Source organism: Phoca vitulina, unplaced genomic scaffold (genome assembly GCF_004348235.1).
Source record: "Phoca vitulina isolate PV1807 unplaced genomic scaffold, GSC_HSeal_1.0 scaffold29, whole genome shotgun sequence".
Lineage (NCBI taxonomy): Eukaryota > Metazoa > Chordata > Mammalia > Carnivora > Phocidae > Phoca > Phoca vitulina.
In genome coordinates, this window is record NW_022589732.1 from 24,717,657 (window position 1) to 24,743,609 (window position 25,953).

At 44.3% G+C, this 25,953-nt stretch overlaps 2 protein-coding genes, 1 long non-coding RNA gene and 1 pseudogene across 3 annotated transcripts in view; 2 read left to right on the forward strand and 2 right to left on the reverse strand.

Moving 5' to 3' along the window:
- The window catches only part of LDB3 (LIM domain binding 3), a 60,787-nt gene extending 58,783 nt beyond the window's left edge, over positions 1-2,004 (forward strand). The window contains exon 15 of the mRNA XM_032423972.1: positions 1,888-2,004. Coding sequence (XP_032279863.1) covers positions 1,888-1,977 — 90 coding nt within the window. The 3' untranslated portion in view covers positions 1,978-2,004. The remainder of the gene's footprint in view (positions 1-1,887) is intronic.
- LOC116644385 lies at positions 1,991-24,046 on the reverse strand. The gene is made up of 3 exons (XR_004301730.1): positions 23,103-24,046; positions 18,469-18,594; positions 1,991-2,927 (listed from the first exon to the last, which is right to left on the reverse strand). It is a non-coding gene; the product is annotated as an uncharacterized LOC116644385 (long non-coding RNA).
- Positions 14,034-14,125, reverse strand: LOC116644411 (annotated as a pseudogene).
- BMPR1A (bone morphogenetic protein receptor type 1A) overlaps positions 22,602-25,953 on the forward strand; it is a 139,390-nt gene continuing 136,038 nt past the window's right edge. The window contains exon 1 of the mRNA XM_032423975.1: positions 22,602-22,687. The gene's annotated coding sequence lies outside the window, so the exon portion shown is untranslated. The remainder of the gene's footprint in view (positions 22,688-25,953) is intronic.

The following is a 25,953-nucleotide window of genomic DNA, read 5'->3' on the forward strand; positions in this document are numbered from 1 at the left end:
ACTGTTGGATCTTGGGCTTATCCCCATGTCTTCACCAGCAGCTTGAGGCCACCCCAAGAGCCTGGTTACACTCACCATTACTGCCCCCACCTGGGATGTTTTGAGTCACTTTTTTAGGTCATTGGTTTCCAGGGCCCATTGTCAGCCCTGTGTGATCTCGAGTATAACATTCTCAATTGGGCCATGAGGTACTTGCACATGGGACCACTGTGATGCCACCTTTCTTTCCAACTGTCTTGGAGTGGTCACATGCTCACTGAGCTAAGCTCATCTCAAGAGGGTGATTTCTCTATCCTCATGCCTTCTGTATGTGGGAACTCTACCTGCTGCCCTCCTCCTCCTCCTTTTTCTTTTTTAGTGGGGGCAGGGGACAGGCAGAGGGAGAGGGAGAGAGAGATTCTTAAGCAGGCTCCACTCCCAGCATGGGCCTTGATCTCACGACCCTGAGATCATGACCTGAGCTGAAATCAAGAGTCGGATGATTAACCGACTGAGCCACCCAGACACCTCTATCTGCACTTCTTCTGATGTCAGTGTCCTGGATGTGGTCCCTACTTCTGCTCCCTGTTTGGTATGTTCAGTGCCCTCTATGACCCTGGGGCTCATCCCAGCCTATGTGACTTCCCAGCTGACTCTGACACATTGGCATACTGCCCACCCAGGGCCAGCCTACACACTGGTAGTCCAACAAACTTGGAGGGCTACCTCAATACAAGTCCCACAAGCCCAGAACAATTTCAAGTAAGCACAGCCCCCCTCTGTGGTGGGGTATGGGGAAGATGAGCTAGATCTAGGGTCTTGCAGACCTAGACGCCGAGTCCCAGCTCTACAACTTGCTAGGTTTGTGACTTAAGTAGGACGCTTGGCTCTATGAACCACAGTTGTTCCCTTGTGAAATGGGGAAAAGTCATACCTTCCCATAAGTTTTTGTGAGAATTAAATGAGATCATGTATGTAGAGTGGCCTCCTGCTTGACCCATAGTAGCCTCAACATACATTATTTAGCTTTCTTCTTTCTGTGATGTCTCCATCTTCAAACTGCACTCATATTATGTCATCATGGGGATATATAATTTTGCCTCTTTTTCTTTCATATACTGTCTCCCTGCATACGCTTTTCCATATTTGACTGATCTTTTTCCTGGTGGCATTCCATTGGAAAATGTACTGTAAGAATCTACTTAGTCATCTCCCCATAGAGAGACATTTTAGTGGTTTTCAGTTTTCACTTGAGCACACGTTGTTCCGTGCAATCATTTCTGCAAGATAAACTCCTCCTGAGTGGTACTGGGCAGACACATCTTTACAGCTCCTCTTCAGTGTTGCCACATCCCCTACAGAAGACTGAGCTGATTCACCGAGTGGTGTCCCTAGCAGTGCACAAGTAGGCCTGATTCCCTTTTGGCATTGTTAACTGTTGATTGATACCTTTTTTTTTTTTTTTTTGCTTTTTGGCTACAGTTTTCTAAGGTTAAAGGTAACAAGCGATTGAGGGTTTTTGTTTTTTGTTTTTTTTGTTAGATTAATAGATACTTAGGGGTCTCTCACAGAGGTTTTAATTTATTTTTCCTTTACTTATTAGTGAGGATAATCTTTTCTGATGTGTTTGTTAGTTTCCTAACGGTATTTTCTTGGATGTTAATCGCCCCCGTGGATATTGACTCACGATTTTGTACTGGTGTCTTGTAAACTTTGGACAGCATCCATCGATCATCTTCATCTTGTATATTTTTTTGTATTCCATTTCATTAATTTGAGTTTAGTTCTGTGTTCCTCTTTGGAAGTCTTAAATGTTATGTAGTTCGATTGTCTACTCTGCTTACGTCATTAGGAATTTGTAGCGGGGAGAGCTAGGCCCGCCTCACACCTGTCTGTCCTCTGTCCCAGGTCTGCCATGTGAATCTGGAGGGGCAGCCATTCTACTCCAAGAAGGACAAACCCCTGTGCAAGAAGCACGCACACGCCATCAACGTGTAGGGAGCCCAGAGCGTCTGATGCGGACAGGCCGGGAGCTGCTCCTGCCGCTGACAATAAAGGATTCAAGGAGGCTGACGTTTCTTTTTGGGGGAAAGGGGGAAGACAGGAAGCTACTGAGCCCTTTTGAAGTATAATTTTAGTCCTTCCTTCTGCACACAGATCGTGTATTTGCATAGTTCAGACTAGAAGCCAAATGAAGATTCCTCAACCAAGCTAGTAATTAATCCAAGGCTGGAGTGGTAATTCAGATGTTCAGGACAGAATTCCAAGAACTCCAGAGTGGAAAACAAAAAAGTCATTTTCTCGAAGCGATACCCTTCCCTGAGGTCACCAGAGCAGGGACAGAGCTCAGAGCGGTCATGGAGAATCTGGAGCGTGCGTTGGAGTTCTCTAGAGCTCCTCTGGCAAACAGAACGAAGTGCTAAACAGTACTCGCTGTGGGGTATTTTTAGAGCCATAGCTGAGGGCTTGTTAGCTGAGACCGATTGGGCTTTCCTCACCAAAAAAGGAAGTGTTATTCCATTACTAGTGTCTCGGAGCTACCTCTGGGCATCAGACTTCAGACTTGAACAGAGTTGAGCATTCTGAGGGAGTCCAGGCGTCTAGGAGGTGTCTTCTAGGAGCTGTGGGGCAGTTGACAGGGCTTTAGGAAGGGCTCTGGCTCATGCTGCAGACATCTCTGGCTCACGTCTAAGACATTCTATGTCCCCAGAAGGTTTAGCTCCTTTTTGAATTGTGATGGGAAAGTGGAATTGGGTTTTTCCAGTTTTGCTTTGCTGTGTGTGAGAGGAGATTTTAAAGTGACTCTGGGTTGCGTCTAGCCTTTGTTTTCCTTATGAAGTTCGTGAGCATGAATGTCCCGGTCTTGTGCATGTATTTCTCTCCCAGTCCTGTGACTGCTCACTTATGAAGTCTTCCTCAGTGCCCCTTCCCCCAACAGGCATAATGACCTGTGGACAAGAAGAGAGAGACGGTGTCTGAAACAGAATGGCAGAATAGGCCGAGAACATGCCCAAACTCTGCATGGAGAGAGGAGCCTTACCTTCTGCCAGCCTCAGTAAAAATGCCAGTGTTGGCCGCACCTCCCACCTCAGACCTGCACCATCCTTCTCAAGTGTTCCTTTCAGTGCCGCACACTGAGTACGTGCAGGGATGTCGACCGTTGGGAGAAGAAGAGGGACTGATAATGTACTCATTTGCCATTTGGGCCCATAGTTTGAAAATGTATGAGCCAAGTTGATCTAGAGCTTATTTAAGTATTTATTGAAATAGACTTGGGTCTTCAAACTTCTTTAAAACATTAGTGATAGTTTGGGTTAAGTAAGCATTTTAAAGCTGTTTGGTGACGAAGAGCGCAGCTTAGTTTCTGAGGCTGGAAATGGTACATTCTCTTTCCCTTCAGGAAGCACTGTTATTATGCTCATTGAACAAGGCATGGAAGCAGGCAGTCTGAGGGGGTGTTTCTCACTTGAACACAATAGTTAGGCACTCTTCCAACTCACTGCTACTCTCTCCTCACTCCTGTTTTGGATTTTTCTCTTTGCATGTTTTATGAGAATGCATTAGAACATTTTCTTCTGAGAACTGAGGCTTCCAGGGGACTGCCTTTCTGAGTGTGTCCCTTCTCCTTGAGGGAGAAAGCAGCAGCAGGATGCGCCCCTAGCAGGAGGCCCGTGCTTTTTTTCCAAGGGTGAAGCCATGTTCCTGAGGGAGCACCAGGAGGGACATAATTGTGCTCCTACCACGGGGCCCTTCTTTACCTGTGGTGCAGTAAGAAAGTGAATCTAAAGTACCAGGCAGTAGAATCTGCTGGGAGTGACTGGAGATTTTTCAGGAGTTGCAAACAAGTACCTTGGAGCATTCTGTTATTTTTGGAAAGTTCAAATATACAGGGATAGGAGAGGTTGCTAGTTGTACAGAAAAGCTCTAGGCAGGTTTTCTCTTAAAGCAAAAGATGAAAACAAAAACACATTTTCAGGGACTGGTCTCGAAGAAAGGAAAAGCAGTTCCCAAGAGTTAAGTTTCCAAAAATATCTTTTAAAAGGGTTTACACACACATGGACGCACGCATGCCCGTGCGACCATTAGAAAAGTACATGATCATTAAAAAGAAAAGTGAAGCATCTCAAAGAAGGACTTCATCATGGTCATTTACTGAATCAGTTTTTCTACATCTCAGAGAGAACGAGTGTCGATTCTGAGGGACTCTTTTATTTACCGAAACCCAAAACAAACAAAAAACCATTTTAAAGGGAGCAGGAGAAGAAGGTAGTTTTGAATATGGGGTTCCCTCGGTGTTTGCAAGTTTGGCATAGCTTTGGGGTTAAGGTTGTATCTATCTCACCATCAGGGATGTCCTAGGACACCAAACAATTTCTAATAGTTCCTAGTGGGGAGGACGCTTCGGATCTGCCGTTCACGTCTCCTCATTTAACACTTACAAACATTAACTTTTTGCAACGGAGTGATTTGTGTCTGCAGTGTTTGTGTTAGGAATCTAGCTTTTATAATGTTAGCTTTTCAACCCGGGTACTCTTGCTTTGGGATTTTTTTTTTTTTTTTAATTTTAAGATTTCAAAAGTGGAAAGTAGTGCGGTAGAGGTGTGCACAAAAATATTTTGCATGTTTGTTTGTTTTGGGGTTTTCTTTGGCCTGTGTGGATTCTACTTTTTAGCACAATAAAACCTAAAAAAGGATGTGCAAATACTGATTTTTCTGTGTAAAGTTTTTTTTCACATGACACCAAAAGTAAATTATTTCTATATGGCTGCAAAAAAAAAAAGTTTGAGGCAAAACGAAATGTCCTACAGAGAAGAAACATATAACTCACTCGCTCTGTTGGCTGTGTGACCCAACAGCAGTTTAATTGCCTTGTTTAAACAGACAAAGATATGTGAATAATACAAATTTTTGCATACAAAGGGAATTTACCAGGTAAATAATAAAGTGAAGACCAGGCTTTGCCTTTTCTTTTTGGAAAGGTTTATTTATTTTGCTACTAGGTGATTAAGTATTTCAGATTTATTTATTTTTATTCTGTTCTAAATGGCTTCATTTCTAGAAAATTTTCTTCCATGTCTTTTGTTTTGAAATAAGCTCAGAGAAAAACCCTTTCATGGCATTTTTTCTTCTTTTTTAATAAGGAAGACGTTTCTGAGGACACTATGCTTAACAAACCCAATTCACTCTTTTTTTGTTTTTGTTTTTGTTTTGTTTTTTGAAGATTTTATTTATTTATTTGCCAGAAAAAGAGAGGACGAGCACAAGCAGGGGGAGTGGCAGGCAGAGGGAGAAGCAGGCTCCCCGCTGAGCAAGAACCCCGATGCGGGACTCAATCCCAGGACCCTGGGATCATGACCTGAGCCGAAGGCAGACGCCCAACCATCTGAGCCACCCAGGTGCCCTTCAGTTCACTCTTTGTTAAGGTATTCTGTTTCCTGGCATTACTTAAAAAGAAAGAGAACATATTCATAATTTATTTGATTTTTTTAGCACCTCAATCAGATTTTTGAAAGAGCTGTGCAATTGCAAGAAGGAATAAGATACTATTTTAGCATTTTTAAAGCTATAGCACTTTAGATGGAGAAAAAGAAAAAAAAAAAAGAGTCTCATAGAGTCATAGAACGTAAAGTTGGAAGGAATCTAAGAAATCCCCTGGGCATTTTCCAGATGTGGGAACCAAGAAAGGAGAAATGGCTTCCCAGGACACACGGTCAGCTGGGGAGGCAGCCGGGGGCCATGGACTGAACATGGACTTTGACGTGTTAAGACCAGAACTTAGATCAAGGCTGATCTAATATCACCAGGTTGACATTGGGAGAGTGTCTCTCATCCCTCTTGAGAGTGAAGGTAATAACACCTGCCTCACAGGTGTTTTGAGAGCTAAATGCAATAGCTTTTGTTAGAAATTACAACACAAATGTTAGCGACCATTATCACCAATGGGGTAGGGTCAGAGCCCAAGGCCCTCACTCTTCCTTCATTTTCTTAACTCCTTCAATGTGTCCATTCAGAAAAAAAAATGCTTTGGGAAAACCTGCAGCAAGTATAAATATTACACAAGGAGCCCGGAAATATGAAACACCTGGATCAAAATTTGGTATAATTACCTTGTACCAGAATTTCTGCCCTTTTCACAGAAGAAAAGTTGTTTATTCATTTGCTCATTCATTCATTCTTCCAACAGATATTTTATTGAGCACCTGCTACATGCCAGGCACTGCTCTGGACACTGGGAACATAATAGTAAAGGAAACAGACACAAACTGTTATTGCCATGGAACTTAGATTCTAGTGGTTTGGAATCAGCAAAACAAGATACTAACTAACTTGTGTTGGATTAGTTCTGAGGAGAAATATTTGACTATTTAAAGCTGCTCCACAGGCTAACCACTGGCATTCAGCTGGATTTAGGCTCATTAATGATAAGGACATGGCGTGAAGAATAGGTTCTGGATCAAATCCTAGGAAATGGTTGCATATGCTCTTCACCCTAGAGAGTCACAGCACACATATGTGAGCTGCATGAGTGCTCGGTCCCTTAATAAAGAAACTTGCTTCGTTTATTAAAGCACAGAATATGGAACTCCAATTTCGAAAACACTGCCTAAAATTTGGGTTTAGGCTTTCCTGATTCTAGCTTTCCCAGGACAATCCTGACAATCTTAAGAATTTTTCTCAATGTTCCACTCACACACTTAAATCATTTCAACAACTTGGGCAATGTATGTTGTTGTTTTTTAGTAACAGATTTAATTTTCAGAGCAGCTTTAGGTTCACAGCAGAATTGAGCAGAAGGTACACAGATTGCCCAGATACTCCTTGTTCCAACTCACATACAGCCTCCCCCATTATCAACAACCCCCCCACCAGAGCGGGACATTCATTACAATCGCTGAACCCATACTGAGGTGTCATTATCACCCAGAGCCCACAGGTTACATTAGGGTTCACTCTTGGTGGGTTTGACACATTCACATTCTTTGGGGTTGAACAAATGTATTATGACATTCCAACATCATACAGAGTTGCAGTAAGAACCCTCCGTGCTGCACCTAGTCATCCCTCCCTCCCCTTTAGCCCCTGACAACCACTGATCTTTTTACTGTCTCCATAGTTTTGCCTTTTCCAGAACGTCATAGAGTTGGAATCACACAGTATGTAGCCTTTGTAGGTTGTTGGCTTCTTTCACTTAGTAATATGCATTTAAGTTTCCTCTAGGTCTTTTTATCACTTGACACATCATTTCTTTATAGTGCTGAATAATATTCCAGCAATGTATCTTTTCATTCCACAAACATTCAGTGAGTGGCTAGGCTTTGGTGTAGGGATGGAGGATGACGATCCAGACAAGGTTCCTGCTTTCACAGAGCTTACACTCTCAGGGACAAGACAAGCAATAAGCAAGTATACATAATCAATATAATTTGAGACAGTGAGTGCCATGGGAAAATAAAACAGAGCACATTGTGTTGGGGGCCAGAGTAAGATACTTGTGGCTGGGTAGTCGGGGAAGACCTTGTTGAGGAGGTAACATTTGGGCTGAGGTCTGAATGATGGGAAGAAACCAACCATACCAAAGTTTGAGATAGAGTGTTCCAGATGGAGGAAAAAATACACGTGGAGTCTTTAAGGGAAGGATTTTGGCACAGTGAAGGCCCAGGCTTGAAAGTACAAGTAAGGAGAGGGCAGTAGGAGAAGAGGTGAGGAGCACAGAGGACCTTGTAGGCCTCAGTAAGACACGTCAGGTAATGCCTGCAAATGCCTGCCAGTTGAAAGGAGATAAAATAAATATTTGACTCCAAGAATTTCTACTTTTTTTTTTTTTAAGATTTTATTTATTTATTTGAGAGAGAGCAAGAGGGCACACAAGCAGGGGGAAGGGGTAGAGGGAGAAGCAGACTCCCTGCTGAGCAAGGAGCCTGATGTGGGCCTCGATCCCAGGACCCTGGGATCATGACCTGAGCTGAAGGCAGACGCCTGACTGACTGAACCACCCAGGCACCCAAGAACTTCCAGTTTTGATAGAAGAATACATTTTACTTTTCCTGGGGTGCCCAGGTGGCTCAGTTAAGTGTCCGGCTCTTGATTTCGGTTCAGGGTCGTGAGATCAAGTCCCATGTTGGGCTCCACGCTGGGTGTGGGGCCTGCTCAAGATTTTCTGTCTCCCTTTCCCTCTGCCCCTGCCCCGCCCACCCACCCCCCTCCCCGCTCACGTGTGCTCTCTCTCAAAAAAAATTTTTTTTTTTTTTTTTACTTTTCCTATAATACTTTTCACTTGAAAAAAAAATTTGAAACTGTTCATCAAGCAGTTCTGGATGAATATGGCAAACCTTGTTCCATGTAGTTGTCTACAGTCTGGGAAGCAGATCTGTGTAGATATGGCACACATTGTTTTCTGAAACCTGGGAAACAGACCCATGCTTGTATACACACCCACACAAATTGCACACACACTTTATGCTTTACTTAATTGGAATCACACTATACATACTGTTCTAAGATTTGCTTTCTTTTAAAAACAATTTATGTTTTAACTATGAACTTCACTGTTTGATCCTACTTAAACCTCTATAGGGGCACCTGGCTGGCTCAGTCAGAAGAGCATGTGACTCCTGATCTTGGGGTCATAAGTTAGAGCCCCCAAATGGGTGTAGAGATTATTTTAAAAAATAGATAGGGGCTCCTGGGTGGCTAAGTCGTTGGGCGTCTACCTTTGGCTCAGATCATGATCACAGGGTCCTGGGATCGAGCCCCGCATCGGGCTCCCTGCTCTGCGGGAAGCCTGCTTCTCCCTCTCCCACTCCCCCTGCTTGTGTTCCTTCTCTTGCTGTGTCTCTCTTTGTCAAATAAATAAATAAAATCTTAAAAAAAAAATAGATAAACTTAAAAAAAATAAACCTCTATAAAATACATATTAAGGGTTATCTAAGTAATAATGATCCCAAGTTAATGTATTTACTGAGCTTGTGGAATAAATTCTGCCATGAATTTTGTCAAGGCCATCAACTACTTTTCTGAACCATTCGACATCTCTGTCTTCCGTGTACTGCTCTCCTGAGATCCTCAGGCGCACATATCCAGATCTGGCTCTACTGTCTCACCTGGATATCCCACAGCCATCTCCAAGTCTGCCTGTTTCATAGGTTGGAGGAATGGCCATAGTTGGGTTCTTCCTATCTTTTCTCTTGGTACCCTTTAGGTACAGTGCTTGGTTTAGGAAGTGGGTTTGTGGACCAAACCAGAACAATCAGAACCTTTCCCTGAGATTTTGTTAAACCTGGAGCTTGGAGAGCAAGAGAGTCTTTTCTCTCACTGGTGGTCAAGTGGGAAGAATGTTAGTCCAAAGGCCCTGTGTTCCCTCCTGTGCAGAGAAAGTCTGTCTGCCCTAGGAGAGAACGAAGCCAACAGACACTGAGAAGCAAAGATTAGAAAGGAGAAGGAGGGAGTGTTCTGTCAACATGAAGACTCCTGGATCTAGTCATTCCTGAAGCTCCACACCTATCTCTTTCTTGATGTAATAAATTTCCCCTTGATCCTTGAGCTTGCTTACATTGGGTTTCTGTCACTTACAACCAGAAGAATCTCAACTAATACGGATGGTAGAGGGGACCTGAAGCCCCCATCATCTGCCACTCATCTTACCCATGCCACCCCATCTGAACAGACAGAGTGCTTATTTTTGTAAACATAGTTTTGAGGCCAATCCCATAGTGCTGCTGCCCTGCACCTCTTCTACGCAGGAATTCTAGACCTGGCGCTGACTGAGTTTACCAACCTACCACCCAACCTGCTTCTCTTGTATCGTTTCTTTCAGTGAGTAACAGGTCCCACCCGGTCACTGAAACTGGAAATCTGGGAGTCATCCTATGTGTCTGTCTTCTCCCACAACTGTTCCTTCTGACAAGAGTTACCACAGACTGCCATATTTATTTCCTGATCTGTCTTGGATCTATTCCCTCCTCTCCATCCTCAGGACCGTTCCTGCCTCCAAACATCTCTCTTCTAGTTATCTCCCCAGTTTCCTGACCTTGTCTCCATCTGGCCCCCCATCTACTGCTAACCCACACACCACACTACAGGTAGTGAGATCTCTTCAAAAATAAATCTGGCCATATAATGGTCCTGCTTAACATTCATAAATGGCTTCCCATGACCGCTCAATAGAGCCCAAACTAACCTGCATACAGGACCCCACACATTAGCATCGTTGATTTCTCTAGCCCCTTAACCTGTCACGGACTTACCTTCTCTTCTTGGCCACCCTGTGAGCCAGCATTCTGTCCTCAGTCCTTCCACAACACTCTGGAATTTTCCCATTACTTAATAATTGACTGTTTATGTAAGTCTTTCTCACCTGTTTACGCAAGAAACAGCTATAAACAATGGCTATTTGGAGTGCATTTATGGGTTAGCCAAACTGTGAAAACTCTGAACACTTTTCCACAGCAGCGTATGCATCGGATTATCATTTTTCTCCCCCCTACAGCTAGGCAGCATACTGGCGAGATTTAGAACTGAAATGGCAAAAGGATGCTATCGTTGATGCAGCCTAGCTGGGAGTCGAGTTCCTTTTCTCACAAACAAATCTTACTAAAAAAACAAAACATTTCACTAAGTAAATTCTTAGGGCTGCATTTCCATTTGCAAATCAGCTGTCCCCTTATCTAAGCCAAGCTCAAAGTCTCAATGCATAAAAGTAGGTATAAAGAGACTATTTCAAAATAATTTTCAGATTCGGGGAGAAGCCAATTAACAGAGGTCTTATCTTTTATTTCTAATGAAGCACTTTGAAGGCCAGAGGCTCCTTGGATTTGCAGAATGGGTGCAGGGCATCCAGTGTGTGCCTGCGGTCCAAGATAGAAGGCCAGTAGTGAAGGCAATTCCATGCTGAATGTTGTCATCACTACAGAGACCCCTGCAGAGTCTCCTTCCGTACTTGTGACTTTTCGGTGAACGGTAGGCTAAGGAGGCTCTGAAGAAAAGTAGGCAAAAATTGAATAAGAACCTGATCCAGTTTGGGATCCAGGTTTTGTGGGGGCCCATCTTTAAGAAAAAGACTATAATAAAATTCCAAACATCAAATTAATTATAAAACCAAGCAGTCATTTAAAGTGAGAAGAAAGAATCACAACAAATGATTGGAATCATGGGATCGCTAGGTCTCTTTCTTCTGAAATCTCTTTAGGCAAGTTATCCAAAAAGTTTACATAGGAATATTTCCTGAAGGCAACCTGACTTCCTTCTCTCAATCTAGAACATTCCAGCAACTCTCAACATTCACAGGGGCCTTTGAAAGTGAGGGACCCTGAAGCTTAAGCTTCATTAGTTTCCAGATAAAGACACCCTGGATCCAGGCCAATAGAATGAAGGACACAGCCATTTGGGGACCCTGATTCCCTGGCTCATGCTCTGGTAGGAATTGGCAATATTTGTCCAGGGCTGTCTCCGGAACCAGGACCAAGACATGCCTCAAAGTGGGGAGACGAAATCAGATTACTGGGTGAGGCAAGGCTTGAAATGGGCCCAGACTCTACAGCCTGTACCTCCTAACAGGTGGTTGTATCTCTCTACCCTCTTCTTGAATATTTCTCATTTTATAAGCCCAGGTTTAATGTGAAGGTAACTGAGGCAGTAAGTAAGCTGTGGAATGGTATGGTAATATTAGGTTGGAGGTTTAGGAGGAAAGACCAGAGTGTTGCAGAAGAAGCCCCAGGCACTGGCTCAGCCTGAGCCATGGATATTAGGTCCTTTCTGAGTAGCTTGGAATTATTAAAATGGTAAGAATCATCTCTTAGCTTGTAGATTAATAACCAGAATGTGACTTCAGAAGAAAGTAAAGAAGCCTTTTCTTACATGCACTTCCTAGGTATCAAGCACAATGCTTGGCACTTTATGAATCTTTTCTCACTGAATCTTCATAACCCTGGCAGGTGGGGAAGCCAAAGATCAGATAGGTAAAATCCTTTCCCCAAAAAGTACAGCTAGAATTGTCTTCTTTCCATTAGGCACTCAATGTGAAGTCCTGTCTGTTATACAGTTGCAAAATTCCTATCTTGAGTGGAAATACTATATTCTCCTCAAAGTACTGGGAGAAGAGAGTTGAGTTCAGGTCCACATTCATGGAGTCTCTACTTGGAGGCTGGCCTCATGCCACGTAGCTACGTATTGTGATTTCAGAGGTGAATGAGGAACAGTCCCTGCCCTCACAGAGCTCACAGTCTGGTGGAAGAAACTGACAAGTTCCCAAGCAATTCCACTGTCCTATGGCAATAAATGTTTCTCCAGCTTTTCTGCAAAGCAGACCTAAAAGCAAAGGACCATCAACACAAAAGACAACCCTTAGGGACCCTCTGCAATTGTGAAATTTCTTTTATAATCTAATATTTTAGCTTAAAAAGGGTATGCCCTGTGCTTTAAGTCATTTATTATTAGGCAAAACCGCCGCCCTGGAGAAAATGCTATGTAACAACACATACTCCGTGCCCAATGCTAGGTCCTCTGGTTTGAGAAGCAGAATGCAAGGTAAATGATAGGACAGAAATAAGCTCGAGGTGCCACGGGACTAATCAGGAGGGACACTAACTCAGCCTGGGAGTGGGCAGCGAAGTCTTTCTAGAGAAGGAAATTCCTGAGCTAAGGCTGGAACGAAGAACTGGAGCCCAGCCCAAGCTGAACCAGAACTTACATACTAATTACCGAACTGCACTGGGCTGTATTTGAAGTAAGGCTCATTAAGAGTTTTATGGTTTGTTTTCTTTCCCCTTCAACATAAACACTGATGGACCAATCACTTTCTAGAAGGAAAAGGAAAGGTAACGAAAATTAACTGAATGTTGACTCTGTACCAACTATTTTCCATATAGTCTCAGCTAATGTTTCACATCTGTCTCATTAGGTTCGATATTATTTATTTATCCCCATTTTATAGGTGAAGAGACTGGGATTTAGAGAGGTTGACAAAGTCCGCACAAGGTCAAAAATTAGGAAGTTCAGCCAGAATTCTGACTCCAAAGTTGATGTTCTTCCCACCTATCGCATTGCTTAACCTGTTCTGAAGTGTCTCTCTAGTGGGTGGGTGAGTAGTAGCAGTCAAGAAAATAGTGGATTGGCTTCAAGTTTTAAGGACAAAAGGAAAGAAAAACAGACGTTTTCCATGAGCGATTTGGCCATCTCCTTTGGTCATGGAAAGTCCTGGAAAGGGATTTCTGGGCTACTCCTCTGGCTGGCATTGCAGCACTCTACCTCACCAAGCCAGATCTGCTGAATCTGGACTTGGAGAAGTAAGGGTTCATGGGACATCCTTTGGGCGTGTCCACTGAGGTCTGCTTTATACAGTTTATAATTTGCTGTAAACAGCTTGCTGTTCCCAATTAAACCTGTATGATCATGCCTGAACTTTTAGGAAACGAGGACTTCTTTTTATGGTTCTCTTCTCAGTGGTAAAACCAGAGCCCTCTTCAGCTCCACGAGCCTCCTTAACCTGTGAGGTGTTGATCCCAAGACTCTGCACCCTCACGGTCTAGAAATGCAAAGTGCTCAACAAATCAGGGAGGGGATTGCTAGTGATCGTGAGCCATCTCTTCCAGAGGGGTGTTCTGTGATTCTGTTTAGCAGTGCTCTAGGGCACTCCATACACAGGTTCTCTGACGCTTTTCAGGCTAGGATCGAAGGGAAGACAGATCTATCTCCCAACTAAAAGCTGCTGGCTGAGAGTCATTTTTAAAGAAACAGTTGCTCAGAATGACTATTTTCCCTCTTAGACACATGGACTGGATAAAACCACCTTAGTTTGAAATTGGTGATAAAAGAAATGAATGGGTTTAAGTATCTTAAATGTTATTTTTTAACTAAGAAAGCAATATGTATTTAATAAAATCCAAAAAGCATATATAAATAGGAAGAAGAAAAAAGTAATCATAGTCCTACTACCTGGAGACAACCACTATTAGTATTTTGGCCTAATTTTTATTTTCTACTACTTAAAAACTTTTTTTGATTATTTATTGTATTGTGGTAAGAACACCTCTTACATAACTGTAATTTCATACCTATTGAACAGCAATCCTGTATTTCTGGTGCTTTACACGTTCACAAAAACTTCCCTAGTAACAAACTATAGAAATGATTCCTGAAAGTAATATTTCTACCATTCATTTTGACTGCTGAGAACAGAAGCAGGGAAAGAATCAGTTCGGGAGATGGGCTCAGATACTGTTTACGAGGCCTGAGCTGAGCAGGTCACGGTCTATACCAACACTGTCCAACAGAACTTTCTGTGAAGATGGAAATGTTCTATATCCACAGTCTTCCAAGATGGTCACCACTAACCTCATGTGGCTATTGAGCACTAGTGGGCCTAGATTGAGAAACTGAATTTTATTTATTTTTAATTTTTTTTTAGATTTTAAATTTTTTAAAAATATTTTTATTTATTTATTTGACAGAGAGAGATATAGCGAGAGAGGGAACACAAGCAGGGGGAGTGGGAGAGGGAGAAGCAAGCTTCCTGCTGAGCAAGGAGCCTGACGTGGGGCTCGATCCCAGGACCCTGGGATCATGACACGAGCCGAAGGCAGACACTTAACAACTGAGCCACTCAGACGCCCCATGAATTTTATTTACTTTTAACTAAATTAAAATTTACATAGTCACACATAGCAAGTGACTACTGTATTGGATGGTACAGGTCTACACAGATGATTTATAAAGGGGTTACTTGCTGGTCTCAAAGTGTATGATGGGCAGGGATGGAAACTTGGCACTAGAATGCTGCATCTGTCATTTCAAACAATGACGTAGCTCAGAATACTTCTCAGCAATGAGAAAGGCCACTCCAAGAAAAAATATGGAGACGGGCTCACAATTAGTCTCTGAAAAGGAAGTCAGTCATTAGCTACCTTCTGACATCCTAGCAATTAACCAGTCTTGGGAGAAGAGCAGGTATCTCCAGAGAGGTGCCAAATAAATAGGAGATAAGAGACTATAAAAATGAAAAGCCTTTTGGTCTTTCATCACAGGATAATCCAATGCATGTGAATTAATGGCAAAGGGCTCGCTAATAGCCTTTGTGAGGAAATAGGAGCAGTGTAGCAGGATATCCTTTTTCCGCACTAAAGCACCCAATTCTTTCAATTTTATATACAGCGGAAGCAATTAATTGTACTAGAAAGAAATCCACAGCTGGCTTTTCCTGATGGCCCCATAAGCAACAAGCACTATTGTTCAGCTTCCGGGATAGATGTAAAGTCATTCTACTGCACTGCTGAGGTTTTTCTGATTGCTTAGTTTGACTTTTCCAAAGACAAAAACCTGGGTAATAACCACGTTGCAATTCTTCTGGTCATTGCACGTTTTCAGTATAAGCAGCTGTCAAAAAGTTAATTTTTTACTTGTAATATAATCCGTGCATGTGACCTGATGCTAGTGTTTCTTCTAAACTTTGTGACTGAATCCTAAGTTATTCACTTTTGTTTGTTTTACATGTTTATATGCAGTTGAACTGTACTGTTTCTGCCTTTGTGGTTAACATTCATAGTGTGGCTATTCGAGGATTGTGCATAACAAACAAGTAAGACTATATGTCAAAAACATAGATACTCAACATTTCAAACTATTGGCCTGGATGGTGTTGTTTTGCCTTTTAGATGCATTAAAACACATTGTATTTCATCAATTCTTAAATGCACATTTTTGGACATTTTATCATCTTTGGAATTCACATATCTTACAATGGATAATGGGTCAGTTTAATTGGCAATGTTTTTCTTTCCTAGTTATACATGAAATAATGACGCTTCTTTTAATCAATAGCATCTTAGTTTTGATGAAATATGGTGTGTGTGTGGTTAAAATATGATTAAAATGGTGTATTATTGTAAGTATGACAATGAAAGGACTTTTGTTATTCAGAAGAACATCTACCTTGATCAAATAAATAAAAATTTTGATTAATTACACATCTTACATGGGATTCTAATTGACTTAATTCTGACAAATATGCATCCTGCCACTTTCATTTTCCTCAAATGCCCTGAAAGGTATAAGGTACATAATGTTATACAATAAAATGTTACACATATATGATACATATATATTATATATTAACATTATATAAGGTATATAATGTTAAACAATAAAAAAGCAGATTCTTTCCTTTCCTTTCCTCTTTCTTTCTTTCTTTCACAGAGAGAAACAGCGAGAGAGGGAACACAAGCAGGGGTCCTGATGCGGGGCTCAACCCCAGGACACTGGGATCATGACCTGAGCTGAAGGCAGACAGACGCCTAATGACTGAGCCACCCAGGGGCCCTAAAAAGTGGATTCTTGAAGCAAGCCAGGGATAAGGCTCCCTGCCTGCAGTCGGAATGGTACTTTTCTGGTGTTCAGTAGGGCCAGGTGGAGGTACCGTGCTGCACAGCTCCAGGGAGCACCTTTCACACAGAGCAGGACTCAGATGGTGTCCTTGGAGTCCTGCGATGTAACCACCCTGGTGCTCAGTGCAGTGACTACAGCAACTGTGGTAAGAACCAGGGCAGGGAGCGCAGACAGGAGGGAGGAATGCCCTGTTTGACCTTGAGGGACAGCAGCACAGTGGATGCATTGAGGAGTTTGTGACCATCCCCAACTCTGGCTGGACCCTGAAAACAAATGGTTAGCAGAGGCAAGGATTCTGATAATTACAATGGTAGGCCCCAGCCTGGGGCTGCGATTTTGAGACCTTGTGTATTCTGATACTCCTTAACTGTCCTTCCCCAGGCTGGGGGGCTGGGAAGCCCCTATTCACATGTAAGTGAATAAAGGTAGGAAATCTTATTTAGGAGAAAGCTATAGGAACAGTTAAACTATGCAAAAAAGTCAATGATATAGAGAGAAAAGCCTAAGGAGTTTAGAATGGAGCAGTCAAAGAGGACTTCCTGTAAGAGGTGGTACTTGGGCATTGCAGGCGGGAGAATGGCATCAAAAGAATGAATGTGACCTATTTTGCAGGAATCAGAGAGACCAGTCTAACAGAATGTTACCATACATCAGTGGCTCCCAGATTTTGATCACGGTAGTGTTTCATTAAGAGAAATCTGTGTGTGTGTGGGGGTGCCTGGGTGGCTCAGTTGGTAAGCGTCATGGTCTTGGGGTCCTGGGATCAAGCCCCGTGTCGGGTTCCCTGCTTAGTGGGGAGTCTGCTTCTCCCTCTCCCTCTGTTCCTCCCTTCCTGCTCATGCTCACATACACTCTCTCTCTCAAATAAACAAAATCTTTAAAAAAAATTAAAAAAGAGAAATCTGGAAAAACTGAGCAAGATCAGTTACAGAGGGAATGACCAATTAGGAGGATAGCTAGTATGATTCAGGTAGACAGTGAGGAAGACACTAAATGTAAAATAATCTACATTTTTATAGAAACACTGACAGGTGTTAGTTTTTGGTTGAATACCTTTAGGATTATGATTCCCCATGAAAGAAGTGAGGAAGTTGTTTTAAAGAGCATATAGAACTCTAGAACTCAAGTTTTATTTATTGAAAAACAGTTATTAGAATTTAAAGTCGATGATACAACCCTGCCTTTGTTGATAAAAATAAAATAAATGAGTGAGGGCAAACTATCAATAGAGAACAACATGAAATATCAACTATCTTAAGGGCAATAAACCCTGACTCAGAAGCAAATATCAAATGAAGGAATTATCTGCATGTCTTATTTTTTACTAGATTTTAAGCTTTTAGAGGACAGGAGTCCAAAAAAATGCCTACTTCGTTCGTTCATTCACTCATTCATTCATTCAGTAGGTATTTACTGATCACCTACTGGCGTGCCAGGCAGTATGCTAGATCCTAGGGATACAGTGGAGTGAAAATAAGGTAGTTTCTATCCTCTAGAACTGTGTGTCCAGTGCAAGGATGGGCACCAACATGTGTGGTGGGTGAACTAGTATGCCTGGTCACATTGGTGGCACCACACCACACCTGGGAATACATCTGGATTACCACATACAGCAGGTACAGTAAGACTCAGCATTCCTGATCCAGGATTGTACCTCCCCAGTTATCTCAGTCTGAATTTTATCACGACACCTTGTCTTCCTTCACTAGTCATTCACAAGGTAATCATACTCAGCTCCAGATGCGGGGATTTCTGGGCTACTAGTCTCAAAGGAATCCTTGAGTAGAATCGATGTTGAAGAGTAGTAAGTAGAATCAGATATGGGTTTTTACATGTACATAGATACACACACACATCTGTTATACTTTGATTATTCATTAACCTGATAAAAGCAAATACACACACGCGTATACATAAAAATATTTAGTTGTTTTTTGTTTTTTTCTGGTTAACGAATAAAGTATACTAAGTCATAAACCCACTGCTCTCAGGAAAGGGAAAGGCAGGGTGGGGGACTGCTAAGGATGGAGAAGGAAAAGATTTGCTGGGGGCTGGGATGGGGAGGCCCCAGCTCCAGGTGTTTGGTGGGAGGAATTCCAGCCCTCTAGGCAGTACCTGATAGCCAGAGAGCCGTGAGCAAACAACAGGTGGTAGTCCAGGAGAGCAGCAGGTATCAGGATGTCCAACTTGAGGTAATGGGGCAAGGAGGCCTGACAGTTGGATAGAACATGGGCAGAGAACCTAGGAACAAAGAGGCAGAGGTCAGTAAGCGTTGCCACCAAGGCTAACAGTGCACAGCAGCGTGTATTGCAGGGCTGGGGCCGACTCTAGAGAGCAGAGTCCAGAGAACAGGCAGAGAAAAATCAGGTTCCACACAGGTTAACAGGCCAGGGCTTCAAGCACAAGAAAAGGACTGTGAGTCAGTTCGAAGAAAGGGGCCAAGGTTGGGGCTCCCCATGTAAGTAGCAAAGGCTGCAGAAGGCTGGGTCCCGGCTTGGGACTGGAGCTCTGAGACTCTTCCTGCCACAAGGCCAGGAAAGGATTAGGTTTTGTTGTAAGGGGTGTACTGATAGCAGGGAGAGGACTGTAGTGACCATGGGCTAGGGAGGACCACGTGGGGGCTACTTCGCAGCAAGAGCTTCAGTAAACTATCTTTGAATCACAGTAAACAAGTGCTTTGAAGCAAAGAGACATGGAATTGGGAAAAGGAGCAAGTAATTGAGAAGTAAAAATAGAAGGAAAGGTAAAAAGAAAAGAAATCCATTACAAAGAAAAGGACAAATTTAGATTTTTGAACTTTATTTTGTGCACTGATTTTAGATAACCTATCTTTTTCTTAAACACAATTTCTGTTTTGGCTTGTTCCTTCTAAACCATAACAGGTTATTATTATTATTTTTTAAAGATTTTATTTATTTATTTGAGAGAGAGAATGAGATAGAGAGAGCATGAGAGGGGGGAGGGTCAGAGGGAGAAGCAGACTCCCTGCTCAGTAGGGAGCCCGATGCGGAACTCGATCCCAGGACTCCAGGATCATGATCTGAGCCGAAGGCAGTCGCTTAACCAACTGAGCCACCCAGGTGCTCCAACAGGTTATTATTAACCAGTAGAATAATATATTAGTGTCCATGCTGAAAAGTGTAGCTGTTTCCTCTATGCTTTACAATGCTTTTGTCCATTTGACACTGGGTTTTAGACTAACCGGAAGTATCACCCTGCAAGGGCATTCCTGCACTAGTCCCTCCTTACTGGGCTCTAACTTACTCCATATCTGCAGCCTTAGTGCTGCCTTTGCCTCACAAAATCTTTACAACAGGAAAATGACTTTGGATGGATTAACTCAGATCAATCAAGAACTACTGCCTTCCCTGAAAATGGTATATGCCAGTTGCCCTGACCCGCCCTTATCCTTTTCAACATAGTCCATGCCACCCTCAAAAGCTAAGTCTTGATGACAAGGTTCAGAAAGGCTTAGAGGAAATTCTACCCTTATCTCATGTGTTTAACAGATACGAGCACTTGTTCTGTGCCAGGAGCTAGGCTCTGAGGAAACAGCTGAGAACAAGAGGGACAAGGTCTTTGCTCTCATGGAGTTTACATTCTGGGTGGGGGGAGGGGGGGCGGGTAATAGAGAAACTCAGACCATAAACCAGTAACTAAACAAACAAGGTAATTTCAATTAGTAAAAAGTGATATAAAGAAAACAAAATTGGCCGTGGGTGCTAATTTAAGACAGGTGATCAGGGAAGGTGTCTGAGGATCTGAGAACTGTAGAAGGGTAATTTTACATTCCAAACTAAGGCTATGGGGTTTGAGTACACAACTACCACCCTTGGGGCCTACACCTCAAACTGTGCAGAGAAAAAAGGCCACGTCCAGCCATTCTATTAACCTACTTAAAGGAAAGCCATCACATTACAGAATGTTAAATTTGGACCTTGAGGTGTTGCCTGAGTTTGGGGGCCAGACAATACGTGTCCAGATGTCTCCCTGGGCTTCCTGGCTGCTCTGTTCATTTAGTGGGCAAACTGGAGAAACAGGCTGGCATGCATACACATGCCAGGAACCAGAGAGAACACCATGACCTACTCAGTTGTAGGTAGGTAGGGTGCCTGCTGTGAAAGTGGGAAGGTTTGGTCACTAGGTGGGCTTATCTAAACAGAACAAAAGGATGTCAAGTCAAGTCCCAAAGACTTGAAAAGAAGATCCTTTCACAGAGATGCAAAGATATCATGACTTAAAATGTGATGCCTCTATTTTGTTATTTCTACAGTGGCATATTAAAACCCAGGCAACACCGATTTGCAAGTTTCAGAAATTTGACGTACTAAAGTTTTAACCTGAGACTCTTGTCTATTATGGACTGATTCATATGCCTAAAAATCGAAGTAGGCTTCAGAGGGTATATTAACACACTTGTCATGATTTTATCTGCCATGACACATTGCTCAGCATACATCAGTGAGTTCTCTGGCCAATGAGTCTGAATCTCCTTAAGCAAAAGGCCCACCCTTTCCCCTAAAAATAAAGCAGGAATGTAGAAAACTTGAAAAAGTGTCAAGTTTTAGTTGATGCAAGGAAATTCGTGGTTGATGCAAGAAAACTCCTATTATCATACATTCTCCCTGCACAGCAAGATACTACAACCCCTGACTCTCAAAACCTGAGACAGCTCAAGAGTTCATTAAAAAAAATTAGAGAATTGCCAGAATTGGAAAAAAACTTGGAATTACAGAAGGTATCTGAGGCATCAAGGGCAAACGTCGTTTGTAAAAGGAGGAGAAAAGAAAAAAAAAAGTCTTTAAACAAGAATGTAAAAGAATTTAGACATTTAAACAAGATTAAAAGGGAATACTCTGGAATCTAAACATCTCTTCAGGGAGAATGCGTATAAAAACAAATACCAGCGCCCGGCACATTCTTTTTCTTCCCTCTTTCTTTTTACTTAGCTGAAAAAGTGATTTTATAAAAGGACCTTAAAAAGAGTTATCTTTTGTAGACTTAACACGATACATACTGTTGCAACACTTACCAAAGAGATTAAGGTCACATTTGGTTGTTAAAAGGGGACCTATATTCTTTCTTCGCATACAGGACACTGAAAACGTTTAACAGTATTTTCCTCAAAGAATGAGGGGGCAATGTTAGAAAAGAAGTAGTGACAATTATTTGCATTTTCCAAAGAGCGGGAAGGAGACTCCGGAGGGCACGCGAGGTCCTAAAAGTGAGCCAAGGTCGAGGCGGGAGCAATATTTATAGTGCGCTGACTTCAGCTGGCCCGGGTTAACGCCGGCGCTCCTCTCCTGCCTGAGGAGTTCACGGGCTCGCAGGTCACAGGGCTCCGGGCGGCCGGGCCTCGGAGCTGCGGGGCCGACGCGGAGATGCCTCGTCCCCCCGCCGCTCCGCGGAGCCCGCCCACCTGCGCCGGCCTACATAGGCCTCGGCACACTGGCAGGGAGCCCAGGCCCAGAAGCCGGGGCGCGGTGGGTGGATAATGGACGGAGTGTGGCTACACTTTCTTTGTCGCCACGACCACTACCACGACCTGGCAAGTCCTTGCCGTGGTGTGCGAGTGCTGGCGCTCACGGGGAGCATTACAGTATGTCGGAGAGGGGGTCCACGCGAAGGGATCCAGGAGGCCGGCCGCTCCCCGAGGGCCCAGCCCGCGCCCGCGGTGTCCGCGCCCCTTCACCGCGCTCCGTCGTGTGCGTCCCGCGCGCGGCGTCTGTGGGACGCGGCTGCCGGAGACAAGCCGGCCCCGCCACGGCGGCGGCGGTAGGGCTGCTTGGTGGGGAGGGGCCGGTGGGGCAGCGCAGAGGAGAAACCCCCCCAACGGCAGCCCGGCGCCCTGCTGCCGGGGACTAGGGCCCGCAGCCGGCAAGGGGGCGCCGGGCCTCGCGGACCCTTCGGGCGCTTCCGCCGTGCGCTCGGCTCCTTTCGTGTCCGGGGCGGGGCGGGCGCCTTCCCAGTGCGCGCGCGCGGCGCCGAATCCGGCGGAGGCCCGCCCCTCCCCCCCAGGTCCCCGCGCCCGCGCCGCTCCTCCCCCCCCACCCCGTGCGAGTGTCGGCGGCGGCGGCTGCCGAGATTGGAATCGGCCTGCTGGCGCTTGACGAAGGAGGAGGGAGGAGGGCGGGGAGAGCGGGCAGGAAGGCTCGGACTCCGGCGCGTCCGTCCGCGCGAGACGAGGATCGCACGGCCGCGCGAGGGGCGACCGGGCCGGGGCCGCTGCACGCCGAGGGCGGAGGCCGAGCCGGGCCCCCGCCGCGCCCCGGCGGCTCGCCGCGCCCACCCCGCTCCGCGCCGAGGGCTGGACGATGAGTTCCCCGGGGTCCGGGTGAGTTGGCTCGTCCGTGAGTGCGTGTGCGCGCCGGGAGAGGCCGGCGGCGGCGGCGGGGAGGCCGGCGCGGGCGCGGGGCGAAGTTTCGGGGGCAGCCGGGCGCGCACAGGAGGCCCGAGAGGGGGTCGGCCCGGCTCGGCCGCCTCGCGGGGTCCCCGCCGTCCCTGCTGTGTCAGGCCGCGGCCCGCTGGGCCCCACCTCCCGGCGCCCCCACCCCGGGCCGGGCCCCGCCGGAGACCCCGGCCCCCCTGACGCCCGACGTCGGCTCCTTGCAGCCCCCCGCGGAGGCTCCGCCGCTCGACCCCTCTTTTGTTCCCCACCCCCGGGTTTCAGGCCGAGTTTGGGGAGGCAGTGTGGGCGAAAGCCGCCTCCAAGGACGCTCCTTGAATCCTTAAATGGGAAAGGCGCTCACCTCTCTTCCCAGGAGCTGCGAGGCTGATATTCGCGATTTGTCTCTCTCCGCTGCTGCGAAGGAGGGGGAAAAAAAAAAGTCTGTTTCGTGGGGTGGTAGAGCCGGGGGAGCTCCGAGCCCTCCCTCAAAACTTGCCCGCGGGAAGGTGCCAGGTTTCTCGGAGGTTCACCTGTTGTCCTGCGCGGCCTCCGCTGCCATGTCTGTTGTGATTCTGCACTTTAGTTTCTGAAAACTTTCTGCCGGATTGGATGTAACCCTTTTCCCCCCCCCTCTTTCCAGACTCCTAGTGGAAAGATTTGGCAGGAAAAAAAAAATAGCTTGCGTCAGGAAAGAAAAATAATGTGCTATGTGTTAAGGGTCTGGCGTTTTGTGACTTGTATACTCTTTCATGCTCTCGAATGTTTTAATTTGGTCGGGGTGCTGCAGTTTTTCTCTTTCAAATGGTTACCAAACTCTTTTGAGTACACAGTGCGAACTTGGCACATTCACCTGTGTGAGGTCATTTAATCCTTGTGATAACCCTGGTTATTGTGTTCATTTTTTAGACGAGGAAACCGAGACTCAAAGAAGTTGAGTAGCTTGTATGAGTGAGCTGGGATTTGAACCCAGGGTTTTCTCTGCTGTTCAGGAACTGTCAGAGTGAGACTTAGATGAGTTTGAAAACAACAAAGCCTCTTTCTGCAAAGTTTTACGTTTAGGGGCACTTTGCAGTTACTCATACTTGAAATGATTACTGTTTTGTTGCTTGAGTTGAAAACAGCTCCTTTATTGTGTTTACTTATTTAATAAGGGGAGTTCAACTATGAATTGCAGTAGAATGTAACTTAATGCTTATCACTGTTTTCAGTTGAAATAAAAAGTTTGTGAACCAGAATTATTTAAATATTTGAACTTAAAGCAAAAATACGGGCAGTTCTGAGCTAGAAAGGGGTTGAGTTTACAAAAGGGTGATTGAAATTTAAAATACTCCTTCATAGAACCAGTATTCCACTCGTGTTTTCAGGTGTTTCCCCCCCCCCCCGCCCCCTCCCGGCACAGTGTTCGTGGAACTCATTTAAAACTTTCTCACTTCTCCACGCCCTTTACTGAAAAGCTTGAGGCATTCAGTGGTAGCTCCTTCCAGAATGTACTGGGTTACTTCTATCATCTGCTTTCCTTCCATCTTAGTGGAATGTTTTTTGTCCTTCCTACTAGTTAACACCTTGTTTCTTTCTTTTTTTTTTTTTTTTCTCTCTCCTACTTAATGGAGTAGGAGTTACTCTTTTTTAGGGTTCTTGAAAGTATAAATGTGCATAAGATTTTTTCAACTTATAAAAACCTTCCCTTGAGCATGCTACTCCCTCAAGCTTTTATGTTGCTGCTTTTCCTTTTCAAATCATATTAACATTAAAAAAAGTTGTCTCCTTGTAAAATAATACATGTTCATTAAAGAAAAATTGTAAAGTAGAGCAAAATTGAAGTAATTAAAATTCAGTCATCCATAATCTCATCTCTGAAGATTGCCAAGAGTAGTTTACTTTTCCTGCATTTACTTCCTGACCATCCATTCACTTCTTAACCCCTTGTTATCTGCTGTTCACCTTCACAACCGTTACCTATAACCTAAATAACACATTTCTAAGCCCTTTTTCTAAATCACCTCCTTGTGCTTTCTGTGATATTTAACATCAGCTTCACATTCTTGAAATGCCTGTCCTTGGCCTTTTTTTCATGTATCCATTTTATTCAACGAATACTTAGCCGCATTCAGACATACCCTGCAGAGCAGTGGAGGCAACAACAGACATTGTCCTTGCCCTCATGGAGCTTAACGTCTAGTGGAGGAGACATGGCCTTGGGATTCTGTGGCTAACTGTAACTGATTATAATTAAAGTGCATAGTACTGGAGGAGCTTAAAATGGGGACCTGACCTGGTGCTGGTGGCGCTAGGACAGTCGGGGAAGGCCTTAAAAACATCACTTTGGAACCATTCTGAAGGATGAGTAGGAGTAGGACAAAGGGCTTCTGTGACATACTGATTTCGTTCCTCTTTGCCGCTTTCTGTTCTTCCTGCTTAGTATGTGTTCTCCAGGTTTCACTTTTCAGATGACTTCTCTGTATGTCACTAGTCCCTTAGCATTTTTATTGTTCAGACCCTTCTGTCTGAATAATTCTCAGATCTCATTCTCTGTTTCTCTTCTGCACGTGAATCCCTGTTTTTCCCACTTGCTTTATACATACCTCTACCTGGTAGTTCTGGTTCTGACTGAACTCTTCCTTACCAAACTTGTTTCCCCCGTGTTCCTTATTTCTGTTGATGTCATACCAAACCCAGACCTTTCTCCATTCCGTCACATCTTATCTGTAGTCAGCATCTATTGCTTCTACTGTCATTGTATTGTTCCTCTTTATTCCTGGTGATGTGGATACAAGTCTTGATACATGTTGGTATGAAGGTTAATAGACTCATAAAATGAATTGGGCAGCTTTCCTTTTTCTTGTTTCAAGAGCATTTTATTTTTATTTATTTTTTAAAGAGATTTATTTATTTGAGAGAGACGGAGAGCACTCAAGCATGGGGGGAGAGTCAGGGAGAGGGAGAGAATCTCAAGCCGACTCCACGATGAGCTGACACAGGGCTTGATCCCACGACCCTGAGATCGTGACCTAAGCTGAAGCCAAGAGTCGGGCACCCCCTTAGGAGCATTGTAGACTGGAATTATCTTGAGAGTTTGGCAGACCTCACCTATAACACCATTCAGGCTTTGTTTGTTTGTTTGTTTCTTTTTTTCTTCTCTGTAGAGGACTTTGAATACCATTTCAGTTTATATAATAACTGTTGGTCTGCATAGGTTTTCTATTTCTTCTGTG